Raw genomic sequence first — 22,687 nt, forward strand, 5'->3', positions numbered from 1 at the left:
GTTACCTGTTGGTGGTAATGTGAGAGTGTGTGTGTTACCTGTTGGTGGTAATGTGTGTGAGGGTGTGTGTTACCTGTTGATGGTAATGTGTGTGAGGGTGTGTGTTACCTGTTGGTGGTAATGTGTGTGAGGGTGTCATGGGCGTTGAACTGTTGTCCCAGGTTGTCGTAGCAGAGAGCCCTGACTCTGATGGTCCAGCCCAGGGGAAAGGCAGGCAGGCCTCCCCCTCCAACACTGTACAGGCTGGACACACTGAACAGCCTGACAAACCACACTGGAGACACCTGGCAGACACAACACACAAATACACTTTTGTACTCCCCAGCATGGTCAGATAGTGATGACCCAGTCCCAGTTAGGGTCAACTGTGGATGCTGAGTTTCTCACCAGGTCTACTTTGGAATGGATCCCATCGAATGACACAAGTGACCAACTTACCCGGACGCTGATGAGCAGGGTCTGGTTGACCCCACAGGTCTCCATGGCGATGACCTCCAGCAGGGCGGATCCCGTGTCAGGCCCCGCCCTCAGAACTCCCTGGCTGTCCACCGTTACAAGACCCTCCCCTTTCACACACTGACAAAGGGCGTACCGCACAGGACAGATAGTGTCTCTGAAACACACAATCACACATGCATGACTACAGACATGAGTACAGACATAAACACACACACACACACACACACACACACACCCATAGAGACTGCCAGAGGTCCAGACAACAGGCCCTCCGATTTCTCTATTGGAGAAGTAGTTGGTGAACCAAGCAAGGCAATCATTTGAGAAACCAAGGCTGTTGAGTCTGCCAATAAGAGCCTTATTCTAAAGTTGATCAGGGAGGTGACCAAGAACCCGATGGTCACTCTGACAGAGCTCCATTGTTCCTCTGTGGAGATGGGAAAACATTCCAGAAGGACAACCATCTCTGCAGCACTCCAGCAATCAGGCCTTTATGGTAGAGCGGCCAAATGGAAGCCATTCCTCAGTAAATGGTACATAACAGCCCACTTGGAGTTTGCCAAAAGGCTCCCAAAGGACTATCAGATCATGAGAAACAAGATTCTCTGGTCTGATGAAACCAAGATTGAACTCTTTTGCCTGAATGCCAAGCATCACGCCTGGAGGAAACCTGGCACCATCCATACGGTAAAGCATGGTGGTGGCAGCATCATGCTGTGGGGATGTTTTTCCGTGGCAGGGACTGGGAGACTAGTCAGGATCTAGGGAAAGATGAACGGAGCAAAGTACAGAGAGATCCTTGATGAAAACCTGCTCTAGAGCGGTTCACCTTCCAAATCAAATCAAATCAAATTTATTTATATAGCCCTTCGTACATCAGCTAATATCTTGAAGTGCTGTACGGAAACCCAGCCTAAAACCCCAAACAGCAAGCAATGCAGGTGTAGAAGCAGAAACTCCCTAGAAAGGCCAAAACCTAGGAAGAAACCTGGAGAGGAACCAGGCTATGAGGGGTGGCAGTCCTCTTCTGGCTGTGCCGGGTGGAGATTATAACAGAACATGGCCAAGATGTTCAAATGTTCATAAATGACCAGCATGGCCAAATAATAATAATCACAGTAATCGAGGGTGTAGCAAGTCAGCACCTCATGAGTAAATGTCAGTTGGCTTTTCATAGCCGATCATTAAGAGTATCTCTACCGCTCCTGCGGTCTCTAGAGAGTTGAAAACAGCAGGTCTGGGACAGGTAGCACGTCCGGTGGACAGGTCAGGGTTCCATAGCCGCAGGCAGAACAGTTGAAACTGGAACAGCAGCAAGGCCAGGTGGACTGGGAACAGCAAGGAGTCATCATGCCCGGTAGTCCTGACGCATGGTCCTAGGGCTCAGGTCCTCCGAGAGAGAGAAAGAAAGAGAGAAGGAGAGAATTAGAGAGAGCATACTTAAATTCACACAGGACACCGGATAAGACAGGAGAAGTACTCCAGATATAACAAACTGACCCTAGCCCCCCGACACATAAACTACTGCAGCATAAATACTGGAAGCTGAGACAGGACGGGTCAGGAGACACTGTGGCCCCATCCGATGATACCCCCGGACAGGGCCAAACAGGAAGGATATAACCTCACCCACTTTGCCAAAGCACAGCCCCCGCACCACTAGAGGGATATCTTCAACCACCAACTTACAATCCTGAGACAAGGCCGAGTATAGCCCACAAAGATCTCCGCCACGGCACAAACCAAGGGGGGGGCACCAACCCAGACAGGAAGATCACGTCAGTGACTCAACCCACTCAAGTGACGCACCCCTTCTAGGGACGGCATGAAAGAGCACCAGTAAGCCAGTGACTCAGCCCCTGTAATAGGGTTAGAGGCAGAGAATCCCAGTAGAGAGAGGGGAACCGGCCAGGCAGACAGTAAGGGCAGTTCGTTGCTCCAGAGCCTTTCCGTTCACCTTCACACTCCTGGGCCAGACTACACTCAATCATATGACCTACTGAAGAGATAAGTCTTCAGTAAAGACTTAAAGGTTGAGACCGAGTCTGCGTCTCTCACATGGGTAGGCAGACCATTCCATAAAAATTGAGATCTATAGGAGAAAGCCCTGCCTCCAGCTGTTTGCTTAGAAATTCTAGGGACAATTAGGAGGCCTGCGTCTTGTGACCGTAGCGTACGTGTAGGTATGTACGGCAGGACCAACTCGGAAAGATAGGTAGGAGCAAGCCCATGTAACGCTTTGTAGGTTAACAGTAAAACCTTGAAATCTGCCCTTGCCTTAACAGGAAGCCAGTGTAGGGAAGCTAGCACTGGAGTAATATGATACATTTCTTTGGTTCTAGTCAGGATTCTAGCAGCCGTATTTAGCACTAACTGAAGTTTATTTAGTGCTTTATCCGGGTAGCCGGAAAGTAGAGCATTGCAGTAGTCTAACCTAGAAGTAACAAAAGCATGGATTCATTTTTCTGCATAGTTTTTGTACAGAAAATTTCAGATTTTTGCAATGTTACGTAGATGGAAAAAAGCTGTCCTTGAAACAGTCTTGATATGTTCGTCAAAAGAGAGATCAGGGTCCAGAGTAACGCCGAGGTCCTTCAGTTTTATTTGAGACGACTTTACAACCATCAAGATTAATTGTCAGATTCAACAGAAGATCTCTTTGTTTCTTGGGACCTAGAACAAGCATCTCTGTTTTGTCCGAGTTTAAAAGTATAAAGTTTGCAGCCATCCACTTCCTTATGTCTGAAACACACGCTTCTAGCGATGGCAATTCTGGGGCTTCACCATGTTTCATTGAAATGTACAGCTGTGTGTCATCCGCATAGCAGTGAAAGTTAACATTATGTTTTCGAATGACATCCCCAAGAGGTAAAATATATAGTGAAAACAATAGTGGTCCTAAAACGGAACCTTGAGGAACACCGAAATGTACAGTTGATTTGTCAGAGGACAAACCATTCACAGAGACAAACTGATATCTTTTCGACAGATAAGATCTAAATCAGGCCAGAACTTGTCCGTGTAGACCAATTTGGGTTTCCAATCTCTCCAAAAGAATGTGGTGATCGATGGTATCAAAGGCAGCACTAAGGTCTAGTAGCACGAGGACAGATGCAGAGCCTCGGTCTGACGCCATTAAAAGGTCATTTACCACCTTCACAAGTGCAGTCTCAGTGCTATGATGGGGTCTAAAACCAGACTGAAGCATTTCGTATACATTGTTTGTCTTCAGGAAGGCAGTGAGTTGCTGCGTAACAGCTTTTTCATTTTTTTTGAGAGGAATGGAAGATTCGATATAGGCCGATAGTTTTTTATATTTTCTGGGTCAAGGTTTGGCTTTTTCAAGAGCGGCTTTATTACTGCCCCTTTTAGTGAGTTTGGCACACATCCGGTGGATAGAGAGACGTTTATTATGTTCAACATAGGAGGGCCAAGCACATGAAGCAGCTCTTTCAGTAGTTTAGTTGGAATAGGATCCAGTATGCAGCTTGAAGGTTTAGAGGCCATGATTATTTTCATCATTGTGTCAAGAGATATAGTACTAAAACACTTACGTGTCTCTCTTGATCCTAGGTCCTGGCAGAGTTGTGCAGACTCAGGACAGCTGAGCTTTGGAGGAATACGCAGATTTAAAGAGGAGTCCGTAATTTGCTTTCTAATGATCATGATATTTTCCTCAAAGAAGTTCATGAATTTATTACTGCTGAAGTGAAAGCCATCCTCTCTTGGGGAATGATGCTTTTTAGTTAGCTTTGCGACAGTATCAAAAATAAATTTTGCATTGTTCTTATTTTCCTCAATTAAGTTGGAAAAGTAGGATGATCGAGCAGCAGTGAGGGCTCTTCGATACGGCACGGTACTGTCTTTCCAAGCTAGTCGGAAGACTTCCATTTTGGTGTGGTGCCATTTCCGTTCCAATTTTCTGGAAGCTTGCTTCAGAGCTCGGGTATTTTCTGTATACCAGGGACCTAGTTTCTTATGACAAATGTTTGTAATGTTTTTAGTTTGTATGGGTGCAACTGCATCTAGGGTATTGCGCAAGGTTAAATTGAGTTCCTCAGTTAGGTGGTTAACTGATTTTTGTCCTCTGACGTCCTTGGGTAGGCAGAAGGAGTCTGGAAGGGCATCAAGGAATCTTTGTGTTGTCTGAGAATGTAACGTCAGGTGAATGATGGGTGTAGAGTCAGGCGCAGAGAGAGCCAAAGTTTTACGGGAACAAAACGCTTTAATGTCCACAGCGAAAACAGGAGCAGGTACAAAAAGGGTGACGCCAAAACACAGGCGCAAACACAACCCACAGACCACTGTTTAAAATAAGCTGGACAGCGAAAAACCCACAATCAAATAATCCACTCCCGACGTAACATGAACACACAAAATAAGCCCGCACAAACACTAGCGGGCGAAACTAACCTAAATAGTACACCTCCCAAAACCCCAACAAGAAACAGGTGAAAACAATTAGACAGACATAAACGAAAAGGAAAAAGGGATCGGTGGCAGCTAGTAGACCGGCGACGACGACCGCCGAGCGCCACCCGAACGGGAAGGGGAGTCACCTTCGGTAGTATTCGTGACAGTACCCCCCTCCTGACGCGCGGCCGCCGCAGCGCGCCGACACCGGCCTCGGGGACGACCCCGGGGGCGAGGTGCAGGGCGATCCGGATGGAGGCGATGGAATTCCCTTAGTAGATTTGGATCCAATATATCCCCCACCGGGACCCAGCACCTCTCCTCCGGCCCGTACCCCTCTCAGTCCACGAGGTACTGCAGGCCCCTCACCCGGCGTCTGGAGTCCAGTATGGACCTTATCGTGTACGCCGGGGACCCCTCTATGTCCAGAGGGGGCGGAGGGACCTCCGGAACCTCACCTTCCTGCATGGGACCAGCTACCACCGGCCTGAGGAGAGACACATGAAACGAGGGGTTAATACGATAATACGAAGGAAGTAACAATCGATAACACACCTCGTTTATTCTCCTCAGGACTTTAAATGGCCCTACACACTGCGGACCCAGCTTCCGGCAGGGCAGGCGGAGGGGCAGGTTTCGGGTCGAGAGCCAGACCCTGTCCCCCGGTGCAAACACGGGGGCCTCACTGCGGTGACGGTCAGCGCTCTTCTTCTGCCGTCCACTCGCCTGACGCAAAGACTCCTGGACGGCTCTCCAGGTCTCCTTAGAGCGCTGCACCCACTCCTCCACCGCAGGAGCTTCGGTCTGGCTCTGATGCCATGGTGCCAGAACTGGCTGGTACCCCAACACACACTCAAATGGTGACATGTTGGTAGAGGAGTGGCTTAGTGAGTTCTGGGCAATCTCTGCCCAGGGGATGTATCTTGACCACTCCCCTGGCCGGTCCTGGCAATACGACCGCAGAAACCTACCCACCTCCTGGTTCACTCTCTCCACCTGCCCATTACTCTCCGGGTGATACCCCGAGGTCAGGCTGACCGAGACCCCCAGATGTTCCATAAACGCCTTCCATACTCTGGACGTGAACTGGGGACCCCGATCAGAAACGATATCCTCGGGCACCCCGTAGTGCCGGAAGACATGGGTAAATAGTGCCTCCGCAGTCTGCAGGGCCGTAGGGAGACCGGGCAACGGGATAAGACGGCAGGACTTTGAGAACCGATCCACAACGACCAGGATCGTGGTGTTCCCCTGAGACAAGGGAAGATCAGTAAGAAAATCCACCGATAGATGGGACCACGGCCGTTGTGGAACGGGGAGGGGTTGTAATTTCCCTCGTGGCAAATGTCTAGGAGCCTTACTCTGGGCGCACACCGAACAGGAGGAGACATAGAATCGCACGTCTCTCACCAAGGTAGGCCACCAGTACTTCCCTCTAAGACTTCGCACTGTCCTTGAAATACCCGGGTAAACCTGACGAGGGTAGACTATGAGCCCATCGAATCAATTGATCACGAACAGCGAGCGGCACATACCTACGACCCTCCGGGCACTGTGGAGGCGCAGGTTCCACCCTTAGTGCCCGCTCGATGTCCGCGTCCACCTCCCATACTACCGGTGCTATCAGCTTAGCCGCCGGAATGATGGGAGTAGGATCGATGGACCGGTCATCAGTGTCGTATAGTCGGGAGAGCGCGTCGGCCTTAGTATTGAGGGAACCTGGTCGATACGAAATCGTAAAACGAAATCGGGTAAAGTACATGGCCCACCTTGCCTGACAAGGATTCAGTCTCCTAGCTGATCGGATATACTCCAGATTCTGGTGGTCGGTCCAGATGAGAAAAGGGTGCTTAGCCCCCTGAAGCCAGTGTCTCCACACCTTCAGAGCCTTGACCATGGCCAACAACTCCCTATCCCCCACATCATAATTCAGCTCCGCTGGCCCGAGCTTCTTCGAAAAAAAGGCACAGGGGCGGAGCTTCGGTGGCGTACCCGAGCGCTGGGAGAGCACAGCCCCGACCCCAGCCTCGGATGCGTCCACCTCAACTATGAACGCCAAAGAGGGGTCAGGATGCGCCAACACTGGCGCGTCGGTGAACAGCGCCTTCAAACGACAGAAAGCTCTCTCCGCCTCTGCGGACCACTGCAAGCGCACCGGGCCCCCCTTCAGCAGTGAGGCAATAGGGGCCGCCACCTGACCAAAACCCCGGGTAAACCTCCGGTAGTAATTGGCAAACCCTAAGAACCGCTGCACCTCCTTTACCGTGGTCGGGGTCGGCCAATTACGCACAGCTTTTACGCGGTCATCCTCCATTACCATCCCCGAGGTGGAAATGCGATAACCCAGGAAGGAAACGGCTCGTTTGGAAAACTCACATTTCTCTGCCTTCACGTACAGGTCATGCTCCAGCAGTCGCCCAAGAACCTTGCGCACCAGAGACACATGCTCGGCGCGTGTAGCGGAGTAGATCAAGATGTCGTCAATATACACCACTACACCCTGTCCGTGCAGGTCTCTGAGAATCTCATCAACGAAGGATTGAAAGATGGCTGGAGCATTCTTCAACCCGTACGGCATGACGAGGTACTCATAATGGCCAGATGTGGTACTAAACGCGGTTTTCCACTCATCTCCCTCCCGAATACGCACCAGATTATATGCGCTCCTGAGGTCCAATTTTGTGAAGAATCGTGCCCCGTGAAATGATTCCACCGCCGTAGCGATGAGAGGTAGTGGGTAACTAAAACCCACAGTGATGGAATTTAGACCTCGATAATCAATACACGGACGTAAACCACCCTCCTTTTTCTTCACAAAAAAGAAACTCGAGGAGGAGGGTGACATGGAGGGCCGAATGTACCCCTGTCCCAGAGCCTCCGTAATGTATGTCTCCATAGCCAACGTCTCCTCCTGGGACAACGGATACACGTGACTCCTGGGAAGTGCAGCGTTTACCTGGAGGTTTATCACGCAATCCCCCTGTCGATGGGGAGGTAATAGGGTCGCCTTCCTCTTACTGAAGGCGATAGCCAAATCGGCATACTCAGCAGGAATGCGCACGGTGGAAACCTGGTCTGGACTCTCCACCGTTGTCGCACCGATGGAAACTCCTAAACACCTGCCTGAACACTCATCAGACCACCCCTGGAGAGCTCCCTGTCTCCACGAAATCGTAGGATTGTGAATAGCCAGCCAGGGAATCCCTAACACCACCGGAAACGCAGGTGAATCAATAAGGAACAGACTAATCCGCTCCTTATGATTTCCCTGCGTCATCATATCCAGAGCTATCGTGGCCTCGCTGACCAGCCCTGACCCTAATTGGTCGACTATCTAAGGAGTGCACGGGGAAAGGGGGGTCTACCTTAACGAGCGGAATCCTCAACCTCTGAGCGAGTCCGCGATCAATAAAATTCCCCGCTGCGCCTGAATCGACTAGCGCCTTATGCTGGAGAGATGGGAAAAACCTTAGAAAATAGATTAACAAAAACATGTGACCAACAGGAAGCTCTGGGAGAGTGTGGTGCTGACTCACCTGAGGTGACCGAGGAGTATTCTGCCTGCCCTCTCGACTCCCAGATGGGCACCGACCGGAAGTGTGCCCTCTCCGGCCACAATGGGTACAGGAGGAGCCTCCTCCTCCGGTCTCCCTAGACGCAGCCCCTCCTAGCTCCATAGGAATGGGAGCGGGGGGGGCAGGAGGTGGAACTGACAGGACCCTCTCAGAACGTCCGCGAGCAGCCAGCAGATGGTCTAGCCAGATTGACATGTCGATCAGCTCATCCAAGCTGAGCGTAGCGTCCCGACAAGCCAGCTCTCTGCGGACGTCCTCCGTTAGGCTACACCTGTAGTGGTCTATCAGGGCCCTGTCGTTCCACCCTGCTCCAGCAGCCAAAGTACGGAAATCCAGCGCAAAATCCTGCACGCTCCTCGTCCCCTGCCGGAGATGGAACAACCTCTCACCCGCCGCTCGGCCATCCGGGGGATGATCAAACATAGCCCGGAAACGGCGGGTGAACTCCAGGTAGTGACCCCTCGCTGAGTCGGGTCCATTCCATACGGCGTTGGCCCACTCCAGGGCCCTACCCGACAGGCAGGAAACGAGGACACTCACGCTCTCCTCGTCCGAGGGAGCAGGCCGAATGGTGGCCAGGTAGAGATCAAGTTGGAGTAGAAATCCCTGGCACCCGGCCGCTGCTCCATCGTACTCCCTCGGAGGCGTGATGCACAGGACGCTGGCACCGGCTCCCGCTGGAGGAGATGGTAATGTTGCTGGTGGGAGGGTAGGTGGGGTAGTAGGGAGACCACTCCTCTCCCAACGATCCATCCTCTCCATCATCTGATCCATTGCCGAACCAATGCGATGTAGGATGGACGTATGATGCAGGACTCTCTCCTCCATCGTGGGGAGAGGGGTGGTCGCTGCTCCTGCTGACTCCATCAGTTGGGTGCGGGCTTCTGTAACGTCAGGTGAATGATGGGTGTAGAGTCAGACGCAGAGAGAGCAAAAGTTTTACGGGAACAAAACGCTTTAATGTCCACAACGAAAACAGGAACAGGTACAAAAAGGGTGACGCCAAAACACAGGCGCAAACACAACCCACAGACCACTGTTTAAAATAAGCTGGACAGCGAAAAACCCACAATCAAATAATCCACTCCCGACGTAACATGAACACACAAAATAAGCCCGCACAAACACTAGCGGGCGAAACTAACCTAAATAGTACACCTCCCAAAACCCCAACAAGAAACAGGTGAAAACAATTAGACAGACATAAACGAAAAGGAAAAAGGGATCGGTGGCAGCCAATAGACCGGCGATGACGACCGCCGAGCGCCACCCGAACGGGAAGGGGAGTCACTTTCGGTAGTATTCGAGACAGAGAATTTATAGCACGACTTTAGATGCTCCTTGGTTGGGGTCTGAGCAGATTATTTGTTGCGATTTCAAACGTAATAAAATGGTGGTCCGATAGTCCAGGATTATGAGGAAAAACATTAAGATCTACAACATTTATTCCATGGGACAAAACTAGGTCCAGAGTATGACTGTGGCAGTGAGTAGGTCCAGAGACATGTTGGACAAAACCCACTGTGTCGATGATGGCTCCAAAAGCCTTTTGGAGTGGGTCTGTGGACTTTTCCATGTGAATATTAAAATCACCAAAAATTTGAATATTATCTGCTATGACCACAAGGTCTGATAGGAATTCAGGGAACTCAGTGAGGAACGCTGTATATGGCCCAGGAGGCCTGTAAACAGTAGCTATAAAAAGTGATTGAGTAGGCTGCATAGATTTCATGACTAGAATCTCAAAAGACGAAAACGTCATTTTTTTTGTTGAAAATTGAAATTTGCTATCGTAAATGTTAGCAACACCTCCGCCTTTGCAGGATGCACGGGGGATATGGTCACTAGTGTAACCAGGAGGTGAGGCCTCATTTAACACAGTAAATTCATCAGGCTTAAGGCATGTTTCAGTCAGGCCAATCACATCAAGATTATGATCAGTGATTAGTTCATTGACTATAACTGCCTTTGAAGTGAGGGATCTAACATTAAGTAGCCCTATTTTGAGATGTGAGGTATCACGATCTCTTTCAATAATGGCAGGAATGGAGGAGGTCTTTATCGTAGTGAGATTTAAGGCGAACACCGCCATGTTTAGTTTTGTCCAACCTAGGTCGAGGCACAGACACAGTCTCAATGGGTATGGGTATGGCTGAGCTGACTACACTGACTGTGCTATTGGCAGACTCCACTAAGCTGGCAGGTTGGCTAACAGCCTGCTGCCTGGCCTGCACCCTATTTCATTGTGGGGCTAAAGGAGTTAGAGCCCTATCTATGTTGGTAGATAAGATGAGAGCACCCCTCCAGCTAGGATGGAGTCCGTCACTCCTCAGCAGGTCAGGCTTGGTCCTGTTTGTGGGTGAGTCCCAGAAAGAGGGCCAATTATCTACAAATTCTATCTTTTGGGAGGGGCAGAAAACAGTTTTCAACCAGTGATTGAGTTGTGAGACTCTGCTGTAGAGCTCATCACTCCCCCTAACTGGGAGGGGGACAGAGACAATTACTCGATGCCGACACATCTTTCTAGCTGATTTACACGCTGAAGCTATGTTGCGCTTGGTGACCTCTGACTGTTTCATCCTAACATCGTTGGTGCCGACGTGGATAACAATATCTCTATACTCTCTACACTCGCCAGTTTTAGCTTTAGCCAGCACCATCTTCAGATTAGCCTTAACGTCGGTAGCCCTGCCCCCTGGTAAACAGTGTATGATCGCTGGGTGATTCGTTTTAAGTCTAATACTGCGGGTAATGGAGTCGCCAATGACTAGGGTTTTCAATTTGTCAGAGCTAATGGTTGGAAGCTTTGGCGTCTCAGACCCCGTAACGGGAGGAGTAGAGACAAGAGAAGACTCGGCCTCAGACTCCGACTCGCTACTTAATGGGAAAAACCGGTTGAAAGTTTCTGTCGGCTGAATGAGCGACACCAGTTGAGCATTCCTACAGCATTTCCCTCCAGAAGCCATGAGAAAGTTGTCCGGCTGCGGGGACTGTGCGGGGGGGATTTATACTACTATCTGTACTTACTGGTGGCACAGACGCTGTTTCATCCTTTCCTACACTGAAATTACCCTTGCCTAATGATTGCGTCTGAAGCTGGGCTTGCAGCACAGCTATCCTCGCCATAAGGCGATCGTTCTCCTGTATATTATGAGTACAGCGACTGCAATTAGAAGGCATCATGTTAATGTTACTACTTAGCTTCGGCTGTTGAAGGTGCTGACGAACCATGTCCAGATAAAGCGTCCGGAGTGAAAAAGTTGAATGAGGGAAAAAAGTTGTGAGGGAAAAACAAAAAATATAAACGGTAATTAAAAAGGAAAAAGGAAAAAACGTAAAGTTGTCAGCTAGCAAAGTAAGGTTGGCAACAAAACGCACAGCAACACATCTGCAAGTTCAAGAGGAAGTGACACACAATCAGCCAAACAATAGCTGGGTTTCCCCCCTCCAATCTTCTTCCGGATCTGCAGGACAACGACCCTATGCACAAAGCCAAGACAATGTAGGAGTGGCTATGGGACAAGTCTTTGAATGTCCTTGAGTGACCCAGCCAGAGCCCGTACGTGACCCCATCGAACATCTCTGGAGAGACCTGAAAATAGCTGTGCAGCGATGCTCCCCATCCAACCTGACAGAGCTTGAGAGGATCTGCAGAAACTCCCCAAATACAGGTGTGCCAAGCTTGAAGCGTCATACCCAAGAAGAATAGAGGCTGTAATCGCTGCCAAAGGTGCTTCAACAAAGTACTGAGTAAAGGGTCTGAATACGTAAATGTGATATTCATTTTTCTGCACATGCAGACACACACAACCACACATACTGGCTCTCACTTGTTGCTCTGTAGTGCGTAGTGCGAGTAGGGAGACATGAGGATGGATCTGGAGGTTCCTACAGCCAGCTGCATCTCCTGGTACACCTTAGAGAGGAGAGAGATCTGGAGGTTCATACAGCCAGCTGCATCTCCTGGTGCAACTTAGAGAGGAGAGAGATCTGGAGGTTCCTACAGCCAGCTGCATCTCCTGGTACAACTTAGAGAGGAGAAAGATCTGGAGGTTCCTACAGCCAGCTGCATCTCCTGGTACAACTTAGAGAGGAGAGGAGAGAGATCTGGAGGTTCCTACAGCCAGCTGCATCTCCTGGTACAACTTAGAGAGAAGAGAGGAGAGAGATCTGGAGGTTCCTACAGCCAGCTGCATCTCCTGGTACAACTTAGAGAGAAGAGAGGAGAAAGATCTGGAGGTTCCTACAGCCAGCTGCATCTCCTGGTACAACTTAGAGAGGAGAGGAGAGAGATCTGGAGGTTCCTACAGCCAGCTGCATCTCCTGGTACAACTTAGAGAGGAGAGGAGAGAGATCTGGAGGTTCCTACAGCCAGCTGCATCCCCTGGTACAACTTAGAGAGGAGAGATCTGGAGGTTCCTACAGTCAGCTGCATCTCCTGGTACAACTTAGAGAGGAGAGAGATCTGGAGGTTCCTACAGCCAGCTGCACCTCCTGGTACAACTTAGAGAGGAGAGAGAACTGGAGGTTCCTACAGCCAGCTGCATCCCCTGGTACAACTTAGAGAGGAGAGATCTGGAGGTTCATCCAGCCAGCTGCATCTCCTGGTACAACTTAGAGAGGAGAGAGATCTGGAGGTTCCTACAGCCAGCTGCATCCCCTGGTACAACTTAGAGGAGAGATCTGGAGGTTCATACAGCAGGCTGCATCCCCTGGTACAACTTAGAGAGGAGAGGAGAGAGATCTGGAGGTTCCTACAGCCAGCTGCATCTCCTGGTACAACTTAGAGAGGAGAGGAGAGAGATCTGTAGGTTCCTACAGCCAGCTGCATCTCCTGGTACAACTTAGACAGGAGAGAGATCTGGAGGTTCATACAGCCAGCTGCATCTCCTGGTACAACTTAGAGAGGAGAGAGATCTGGAGGTTCATACAGCCAGCTGCATCTCCTGGTACAACTTAGAGAGGAGAGAGATCTGGAGGTTCCTACAGCAAGCTGCATCTCCTGGTACAACTTAGAGAGGCGCGAGATCTGGAGGTTCCTACAGCCAACTGCATCTCCTGGTACAACTTAGACAGGAGAGGAGAGATATCTGGAGGTTCATACAGCCAGCTGCATCTCCTGGTACAACTTAGAGAGGAGAGGAGAGAGATCTGGAGATTCCTACAGCAAGCTGCATCTCCTGGTGCAACTTAGAGAGGAGAGAGGAGCGAGATCTGGAGGTTCCTACAGCCAGCTGCATCTCCTGGTACAACTTAGAGAGGAGAGGAGAGAGATCTGGAGGTTCATACAGCCAGCTGCATCTCCTGGTAAAACTTAGAGAGGAGAGGAGAGAGATCTGGAGGTTCCTACAGCCAGCTGCATCTCCTGGTACAACTTAGAGAGAAGAGAGGAGAGAGATCTGGAGGTTCCTACAGCCAGCTGCATCTCCTGGTACAAGTTAGAGAGGAGAGAGATCTGGAGGTTCATACAGCCAGCTGTATCTCTTGGTACAACTTAGAGAGGAGAGATCTGGAGGTTCCTACAGCCAGCTGCATCTCCTGGTACAACTTAAGAGAGGAGAGGAGAGAGATCTGGAGGTTCCTACAGCCAGCTGCATCTCCTGGTACAACTTAGAGAGGAGCGAGATCTGGAGGTTCCTACAGCCAGCTGCATCTCTTGGTACAACTTAGAGAGGAGAGATCTGGAGGTTCCTACAGCCAGCTGCATCTCCTGGTACAACTTAAGAGAGGAGAGGAGAGAGATCTGGAGGTTCCTACAGCCAGCTGCATCTCCTGGTACAACTTAGAGAGGAGAGAGATCTGGAGGTTCATACAGCCAGCTGCATCTCCTGGTACAACTTAAGAGAGGAGAGGAGAGAGATCTGGAGGTTCCTACAGCCAGCTGCATCTCCTGGTACAAGTTAGAGAGGGGAGAGATCTGGAGGTTCCTACAGCCAGCTGCATCTCCTGGTACAACTTAAGAGAGGAGAGGAGAGAGATCTGGAGGTTCCTACAGCCAGCTGCATCTCCTGGTACAAGTTAGAGAGGGGAGAGATCTGGAGGTTCCTACAGCCAGCTGCATCCCCTGGCACAACTTAGAGGAGAGATCTGGAGGTTCCTACAGCCAGCTGCATCTCCTGGTACAACTTAGAGAGGAGAGATCTGGAGGTTCCTACAGCCAGCTGCATCTCCTGGTACAACTTAGACAGGAGAGAGATCTGGAGGTTCCTACAGCCAGCTGCATCTCCTGGTACAACTTAGAGAGGAAGGAGATCTGGAGGTTCATACAGCCAGCTGCATCTCCTGGTACAAATTAAGAGAGGAGAGAGATCTGGAGATTCCTACAGCCAGCTGCATCTCCTGGTACAAATTAGAGAGGAGAGGAGAGAGATCTGGAGGTTCATACAGCCTGCTGCATCTCCTGGTACAACTTAGAGGAGAGATCTGGAGGTTCCTACAGCCAGCTGCATCTCCTGGTACAACTTAGAGAGGAGAGAGGAGAGAGATCTGGAGGTTCCTACAGCCAGCTGCATCTCCTGGTACAACTTAGAGAGGAGAGAGATCTGGAGGTTCCTACAGCCAGCTGCATCCCCTGGTACAACTTAGAGAGGAGAGATCTGGAGGTTCCTACAGCCAGCTGCATCTCCTGGTACAACTTAGACAGGAGAGAGATCTGGAGGTTCATATAGCCAGCTGCATCTCCTGGTACAACTTAGAGAGGAGAGAGATCTGGAGGTTCATACAGCCAGCTGCATCTCCTGGTACAACTTAGAGAGGAGAGAGATCTGGAGGTTCCTACAGCCAGCTGCATCTCCTGGTACAACTTAGAGAGGAGAGAGATCTGGAGGTTCATACAGCCAGCTGCATCTCCTGGTACGACTTAGAGAGAAGAGAGGAGAGAGAGATCTGGAGGTTGCTACAGCCAGCTGCATCTCCTGGTACAACTTAGAGAGGAGAGAGATCTGGAGGTTCATACAGCCAGCTGTATCTCCTGGTACAACTTAGAGAGAAGAGAGGAGAGAGATCTGGAGGTTCATACAGCCAGCTGCATCTCTTGGTACAACTTAGAGAGGAGAGATCTGGAGGTTCCTACAGCCAGCTGTATCTCCTGGTGCAACTTAGAGAGGAGAGAGATCTGGAGGTTCATACAGCCAGCTGCATCTCCTGGTACAACTTAGAGAGGAGAGGAGAGAGATCTGGAGGTTCATACAGCCAGCTGCATCTCCTGGTACAACTTAGAGAGGAGAGGAGAGAGATCTGGAGGTTCCTACAGCCAGCTGCATCTCCTGGTACAACTTAAGAGAGGAGAGGAGAGAGATCTGGAGGTTCCTACAGCCAGCTGCATCTCCTGGTACAAGTTAGAGAGGGGAGAGATCTGGAGGTTCCTACAGCCAGCTGCATCTCCTGGTACAACTTAAGAGAGGAGAGGAGAGAGATCTGGAGGTTCCTACAGCCAGCTGCATCTCCTGGTACAAGTTAGAGAGGGGAGAGATCTGGAGGTTCCTACAGCCAGCTGCATCTCCTGGTACAACTTAAGAGAGGAGAGGAGAGAGATCTGGAGGTTCCTACAGCCAGCTGCATCTCCTGGTACAAATTAGAGAGGGGAGAGATCTGGAGGTTCCTACAGCCAGCTGCATCCCCTGGCACAACTTAGAGGAGAGATCTGGAGGTTCCTACAGCCAGCTGCATCTCCTGGTACAACTTAGAGAGGAGAGATCTGGAGGTTCCTACAGCCAGCTGCATCTCCTGGTACAACTTAGACAGGAGAGAGATCTGGAGGTTCCTACAGCCAGCTGCATCTCCTGGTACAACTTAGAGAGGAAGGAGATCTGGAGGTTCATACAGCCAGCTGCATCTCCTGGTACAACTTAAGAGAGGAGAGAGATCTGGAGATTCCTACAGCCAGCTGCATCTCCTGGTACAAATTAGAGAGGAGAGGAGAGAGATCTGGAGGTTCATACAGCCTGCTGCATCTCCTGGTACAACTTAGAGGAGAGATCTGGAGGTTCCTACAGCCAGCTGCATCTCCTGGTACAACTTAGAGAGGAGAGAGGAGAGAGATCTGGAGGTTCCTACAGCCAGCTGCATCTCCTGGTACAACTTAGAGAGGAGAGATCTGGAGGTTCCTACAGCCAGCTGCATCTCCTGGTACAACTTAGACAGGAGAGAGATCTGGAGGTTCATATAGCCAGCTGCATCTCCTGGTACAACTTAGAGAGGAGAGAGATCTGGAAGTTCATACAGCCAGCTGCATCTCCTGGTACAACTTAGAGAGGAGAGAGATCTGGAGGTTCCTACAGCCAGCTGCATCGCCTGGTACAACTTAGAGAGGAGAGAGATCTGGAGGTTCATACAGCCAGCTGCATCTCCTGGTACGACTTAGAGAGAAGAGAGGAGAGAGAGATCTGGAGGTTGCTACAGCCAGCTGCATCTCCTGGTACAACTTAGAGAGGAGAGAGATCTGGAGGTTCATACAGCCAGCTGTATCTCCTGGTACAACTTAGAGAGAAGAGAGGAGAGAGATCTGGAGGTTCATACAGCCAGCTGCATCTCTTGGTACAACTTAGAGAGGAGAGATCTGGAGGTTCCTACAGCCAGCTGTATCTCATGGTGCAACTTAGAGAGGAGAGAGATCTGGAGGTTCATACAGCCAGCTGCATCTCCTGGTACAACTTAGAGAGGAGAGGAGAGAGATCTGGAGGTTCATACAGCCAGCTGCATCTCCTGGTACAACTTAGAGAGGAGAGGAGAGAGATCTGGAGGTTCCTACAGCCAGCTGCATCTCCTGGTACAACTTAAGAGAGGAGAGGAGAGAGATCTGGAGGTTCATACAGCCAGCTGCATCTCCTGGTACAACTTAGAGCAGAGATCTGGAGGTTCCTACAGCCAGCTGCATCTCCTGGTGCAACTTAGAGAGGGGAGAGATCTGGAGCTTCCTACAGCCAGCTGCATCTCCTGGTACAACTTAGAGGAGAGATCTGGAGCTTCCTACAGCCAGCTGCATCCTCTGGTACAACTTAGAGAGGAGAGAGATCTGGAGGTTCATACAGCCAGCTGCATCTCCTGGTACAACATAGAGAGGAGAGAGATCTGGAGGTTCATACAGCCAGCTGCATCTCCTGGTACAACTTAGAGGAGAGATCTGGAGGTTCCTACAGCCAGCTGCATCCCCTGGTACAACTTAGAGGAGAGATCTTGAGGTCCATACAGCCAGCTGCATCTCCTGGTACAACTTAGAGAGAAGAGAGATCTAGAGGTTCATACAGCCAGCTGCATCTCCTGGCACAACTTAGAGAGGAGAGAGATCTTGAGGTCCATACAGCCAGCTGCATCTCCTGGTACAACTTAGAGAGGAGAGAGATCTGGAGGTTCCTACAGCCAGCTGCATCTCCTGGTACAACTTAAGAGAGGAGAGGAGAGAGATCTGGAGGTTCCTACAGCCAGCTGCATCTCCTGGTACAAGTTAGAGAGGGGAGAGATCTGGAGGTTCCTACAGCCAGCTGCATCTCCTGGTACAACTTAAGAGAGGAGAGGAGAGAGATCTGGAGGTTCCTACAGCCAGCTGCATCTCCTGGTACAAGTTAGAGAGGGGAGAGATCTGGAGGTTCATACAGCCAGCTGCATCCCCTGGCACAACTTAGAGGAGAGATCTGGAGGTTCCTACAGCCAGCTGCATCTCCTGGTACAACTTAGAGAGGAGAGAACTGGAGGTTCCTACAGCCAGCTGCATCTCCTGGTACAACTTAGACAGGAGAGAGATCTGGAGGTTCATACAGCCAGCTGCATCTCCTGGTACAACTTAGAGAGGAGAGAGATCTTGAGGTTCATACAGCCAGCTGCATCTCCTGGTACAACTTAGAGAGGAGAGAGATCTGGAGATTCCTACAGCCAGCTGCATCTCCTGGTACAACTTAGAGAGGAGAGAGATCTGGAGGTTCATACAGCCAGCTGCATCTCCTGGTACAACTTAGAGAGAAGAGAGGAGAGAGATCTGGAGGTTCATACAGCCAGCTGCATCTCCTGGTACAACTTAGAGAGGAGAGGAGAGAGATCTGGAGGTTCCTACAGCCAGCTGCATCTCCTGGTACAACTTAGAGAGGAGAGGAGAGAGATCTGGAGGTTCCTACAGCCAGCTGCATCTCCTGGTACAACTTAGAGAGGAGAGGAGAGAGATCTGGAGCTTCCTACAGCCAGCTGCATCTCCTGGTACAACTTAGAGGAGAGATCTGGAGCTTATTACAGCCAGCTGCATCCTCTGGTACAACTTAAGAGAGGAGAGGAGAGAGATCTGGAGGTTCCTACAGCCAGCTGCATCTCCTGGTACAAATTAGAGAGGGGAGAGATCTGGAGGTTCCTACAGCCAGCTGCATCCCCTGGCACAACTTAGAGGAGAGATCTGGAGGTTCCTACAGCCAGCTGCATCTCCTGGTACAACTTAGAGAGGAGAGATCTGGAGGTTCCTACAGCCAGCTGCATCTCCTGGTACAACTTAGACAGGAGAGAGATCTGGAGGTTCCTACAGCCAGCTGCATCTCCTGGTACAACTTAGAGAGGAAGGAGATCTGGAGGTTCATACAGCCAGCTGCATCTCCTGGTACAACTTAAGAGAGGAGAGAGATCTGGAGATTCCTACAGCCAGCTGCATCTCCTGGTACAAATTAGAGAGGAGAGGAGAGAGATCTGGAGGTTCATACAGCCTGCTGCATCTCCTGGTACAACTTAGAGGAGAGATCTGGAGGTTCCTACAGCCAGCTGCATCTCCTGGTACAACTTAGAGAGGAGAGAGGAGAGAGATCTGGAGGTTCCTACAGCCAGCTGCATCTCCTGGTACAACTTAGAGAGGAGAGATCTGGAGGTTCCTACAGCCAGCTGCATCTCCTGGTACAACTTAGACAGGAGAGAGATCTGGAGGTTCATATAGCCAGCTGCATCTCCTGGTACAACTTAGAGAGGAGAGAGATCTGGAAGTTCATACAGCCAGCTGCATCTCCTGGTACAACTTAGAGAGGAGAGAGATCTGGAGGTTCCTACAGCCAGCTGCATCGCCTGGTACAACTTAGAGAGGAGAGAGATCTGGAGGTTCATACAGCCAGCTGCATCTCCTGGTACAACTTAGAGAGGAGAGAGATCTGGAGGTTCATACAGCCAGCTGTATCTCCTGGTACAACTTAGAGAGAAGAGAGGAGAGAGATCTGGAGGTTCATACAGCCAGCTGCATCTCTTGGTACAACTTAGAGAGGAGAGATCTGGAGGTTCCTACAGCCAGCTGTATCTCCTGGTGCAACTTAGAGAGGAGAGAGATCTGGAGGTTCATACAGCCAGCTGCATCTCCTGGTACAACTTAGAGAGGAGAGGAGAGAGATCTGGAGGTTCATACAGCCAGCTGCATCTCCTGGTACAACTTAGAGAGGAGAGGAGAGAGATCTGGAGGTTCCTACAGCCAGCTGCATCTCCTGGTACAACTTAAGAGAGGAGAGGAGAGAGATCTGGAGGTTCATACAGCCAGCTGCATCTCCTGGTACAACTTAGAGCAGAGATCTGGAGGTTCCTACAGCCAGCTGCATCTCCTGGTGCAACTTAGAGAGGGGAGAGATCTGGAGCTTCCTACAGCCAGCTGCATCTCCTGGTACAACTTAGAGGAGAGATCTGGAGCTTCCTACAGCCAGCTGCATCCTCTGGTACAACTTAGAGAGGAGAGAGATCTGGAGGTTCATACAGCCAGCTGCATCTCCTGGTACAACATAGAGAGGAGAGAGATCTGGAGGTTCATACAGCCAGCTGCATCTCCTGGTACAACTTAGAGGAGAGATCTGGAGGTTCCTACAGCCAGCTGCATCCCCTGGTACAACTTAGAGGAGAGATCTTGAGGTCCATACAGCCAGCTGCATCTCCTGGTACAACTTAGAGAGAAGAGAGATCTAGAGGTTCATACAGCCAGCTGCATCTCCTGGCACAACTTAGAGAGGAGAGAGATCTTGAGGTCCATACAGCCAGCTGCATCTCCTGGTACAACTTAGAGAGGAGAGAGATCTGGAGGTTCCTACAGCCAGCTGCATCTCCTGGTACAACTTAAGAGAGGAGAGGAGAGAGATCTGGAGGTTCCTACAGCCAGCTGCATCTCCTGGTACAAGTTAGAGAGGGGAGAGATCTGGAGGTTCCTACAGCCAGCTGCATCTCCTGGTACAACTTAAGAGAGGAGAGGAGAGAGATCTGGAGGTTCCTACAGCCAGCTGCATCTCCTGGTACAAGTTAGAGAGGGGAGAGATCTGGAGGTTCATACAGCCAGCTGCATCCCCTGGCACAACTTAGAGGAGAGATCTGGAGGTTCCTACAGCCAGCTGCATCTCCTGGTACAACTTAGAGAGGAGAGATCTGGAGGTTCCTACAGCCAGCTGCATCTCCTGGTACAACTTAGACAGGAGAGAGATCTGGAGGTTCATACAGCCAGCTGCATCTCCTGGTACAACTTAGAGAGGAGAGAGATCTTGAGGTTCATACAGCCAGCTGCATCTCCTGGTACAACTTAGAGAGGAGAGAGATCTGGAGATTCCTACAGCCAGCTGCATCTCCTGGTACAACTTAGAGAGGAGAGAGATCTGGAGGTTCATACAGCCAGCTGCATCTCCTGGTACAACTTAGAGAGAAGAGAGGAGAGAGATCTGGAGGTTCATACAGCCAGCTGCATCTCCTGGTACAACTTAGAGAGGAGAGGAGAGAGATCTGGAGGTTCCTACAGCCAGCTGCATCTCCTGGTACAACTTAGAGAGGAGAGGAGAGAGATCTGGAGGTTCCTACAGCCAGCTGCATCTCCTGGTACAACTTAGAGAGGAGAGGAGAGAGATCTGGAGCTTCCTACAGCCAGCTGCATCTCCTGGTACAACTTAGAGGAGAGATCTGGAGCTTATTACAGCCAGCTGCATCCTCTGGTACAACTTAGAGAGGAGAGAGATCTGGAGGTTCCTACAGCCAGCTGCATCTCCTGGTACAACTTAGAGGAGAGATCTGGAGGTTCCTACAGCCAGCTGCATCCCCTGGTACAACTTAGAGGAGAGATCTTGAGGTCCATACAGCCAGCTGCATCTCCTGGTACAACTTAGAGAGAAGAGAGATCTGGAGGTTCATACAGCCAGCTGCATCTCCTGATACAACTTAGAGAAGAGAGATCTGGAGGTTCATACAGCCAGCTGCATCTCCTGGTACAACTTAGAGGAGAGATCTGGAGGTTCCTACAGCCAGCTGAACCTCCTGGTACAACTTGGAGAGGAGAGAGATCTGGAGGTTCATACAGCCAGCTGCATCTCCTGGTACAACTTGGAGAGGAGAGAGATCTGGAGGTATATACAGCCAGCTGCATCTCCTGGTACAACTTGGAGAGGAGAGAGATCTGGAGGTTCATACAGCCAGCTGCATCTCCTGGTACAACTTGGAGAGGAGAGAGATCTGGAGGTTCGTACAGCCAGCTGCATCCCCTGGTACAACTTAGAGGAGAGATCTTGAGGTCCATACATCCAGCTGCATCTCCTGGCACAACTTAGAGAAGAGAGAGATCTGGAGGTTCATACAGCCAGCTGCATCTCCTGGTACAACGTAGAGGAGAGATCTGGAGATTCATACAGCCAGCTGCATCTCCTGGTACAACTTAGAGAGGAGAGAGATCTGGAGGTTCATACAGCCAGCTGCATCTCCTGGTACAACTTAGAGAGAAGAGAGATCTGGAGGTTCATACAGCCAGCTGCATCTCCTGGTACAACTTAGAGAGGAGAGAGATCTGGAGGTTCATACAGCCAGCTGCATCTCCTGGTACAACTTAGAGAGGAGAGAGATCTGGAGGTTCCTACAGCCAGCTGCATCTCCTGGTACAACTTAAAGAGGGGAGAGATCTGGAGGTTCATACAGCCAGCTAAATCTCCTGGTACAACTTAGAGGAGAGATCTGGAGGTTCCTACAGCCAGCTGCACCTCCTGGTACAACTTGGAGAGGAGAGAGATCTGGAGGTTCATACAGCCAGCTGCATCTCCTGGTACAACTTGGAGAGGAGAGAGATCTGGAGGTTCGTAAAGCCAGCTGCATCTCCTGGTACAACTTACAGAGGAGAGAGGAGAGAGATCTGGAGGTTCCTACAGCCAGCTGCATCTCCTGGTACAACTTGGAGAGGAGAGGAGAGAGATCTGGAGGTTCCTACAGCCAGCTGCATCTCCTGGTACAACTTAGAGAGGAGAGAGATCTGGAGGTTCCTACAGCCAGCTGCATCTCCTGGTACA

The 22,687-nt window shown here is 50.6% G+C and overlaps 1 protein-coding gene across 1 annotated transcript in view; it reads right to left on the minus strand.

Moving 5' to 3' along the window:
- Positions 1-22,687, minus strand: part of LOC129842329 (nuclear pore membrane glycoprotein 210-like) — a 148,949-nt gene that overhangs the window by 35,127 nt on the left and 91,135 nt on the right. Inside the window, exons 29-31 of the mRNA XM_055910832.1 lie at positions 12,278-12,363; positions 439-613; positions 109-284 (exon numbers count right to left, since the gene is read on the minus strand). Of these exons, the coding sequence (XP_055766807.1) occupies positions 109-284; positions 439-613; positions 12,278-12,363 (437 nt within the window). The remainder of the gene's footprint in view (positions 1-108; positions 285-438; positions 614-12,277; positions 12,364-22,687) is intronic.

Source organism: Salvelinus fontinalis, unplaced genomic scaffold, assembly GCF_029448725.1.
Source record: "Salvelinus fontinalis isolate EN_2023a unplaced genomic scaffold, ASM2944872v1 scaffold_0033, whole genome shotgun sequence".
Lineage (NCBI taxonomy): Eukaryota > Metazoa > Chordata > Actinopteri > Salmoniformes > Salmonidae > Salvelinus > Salvelinus fontinalis.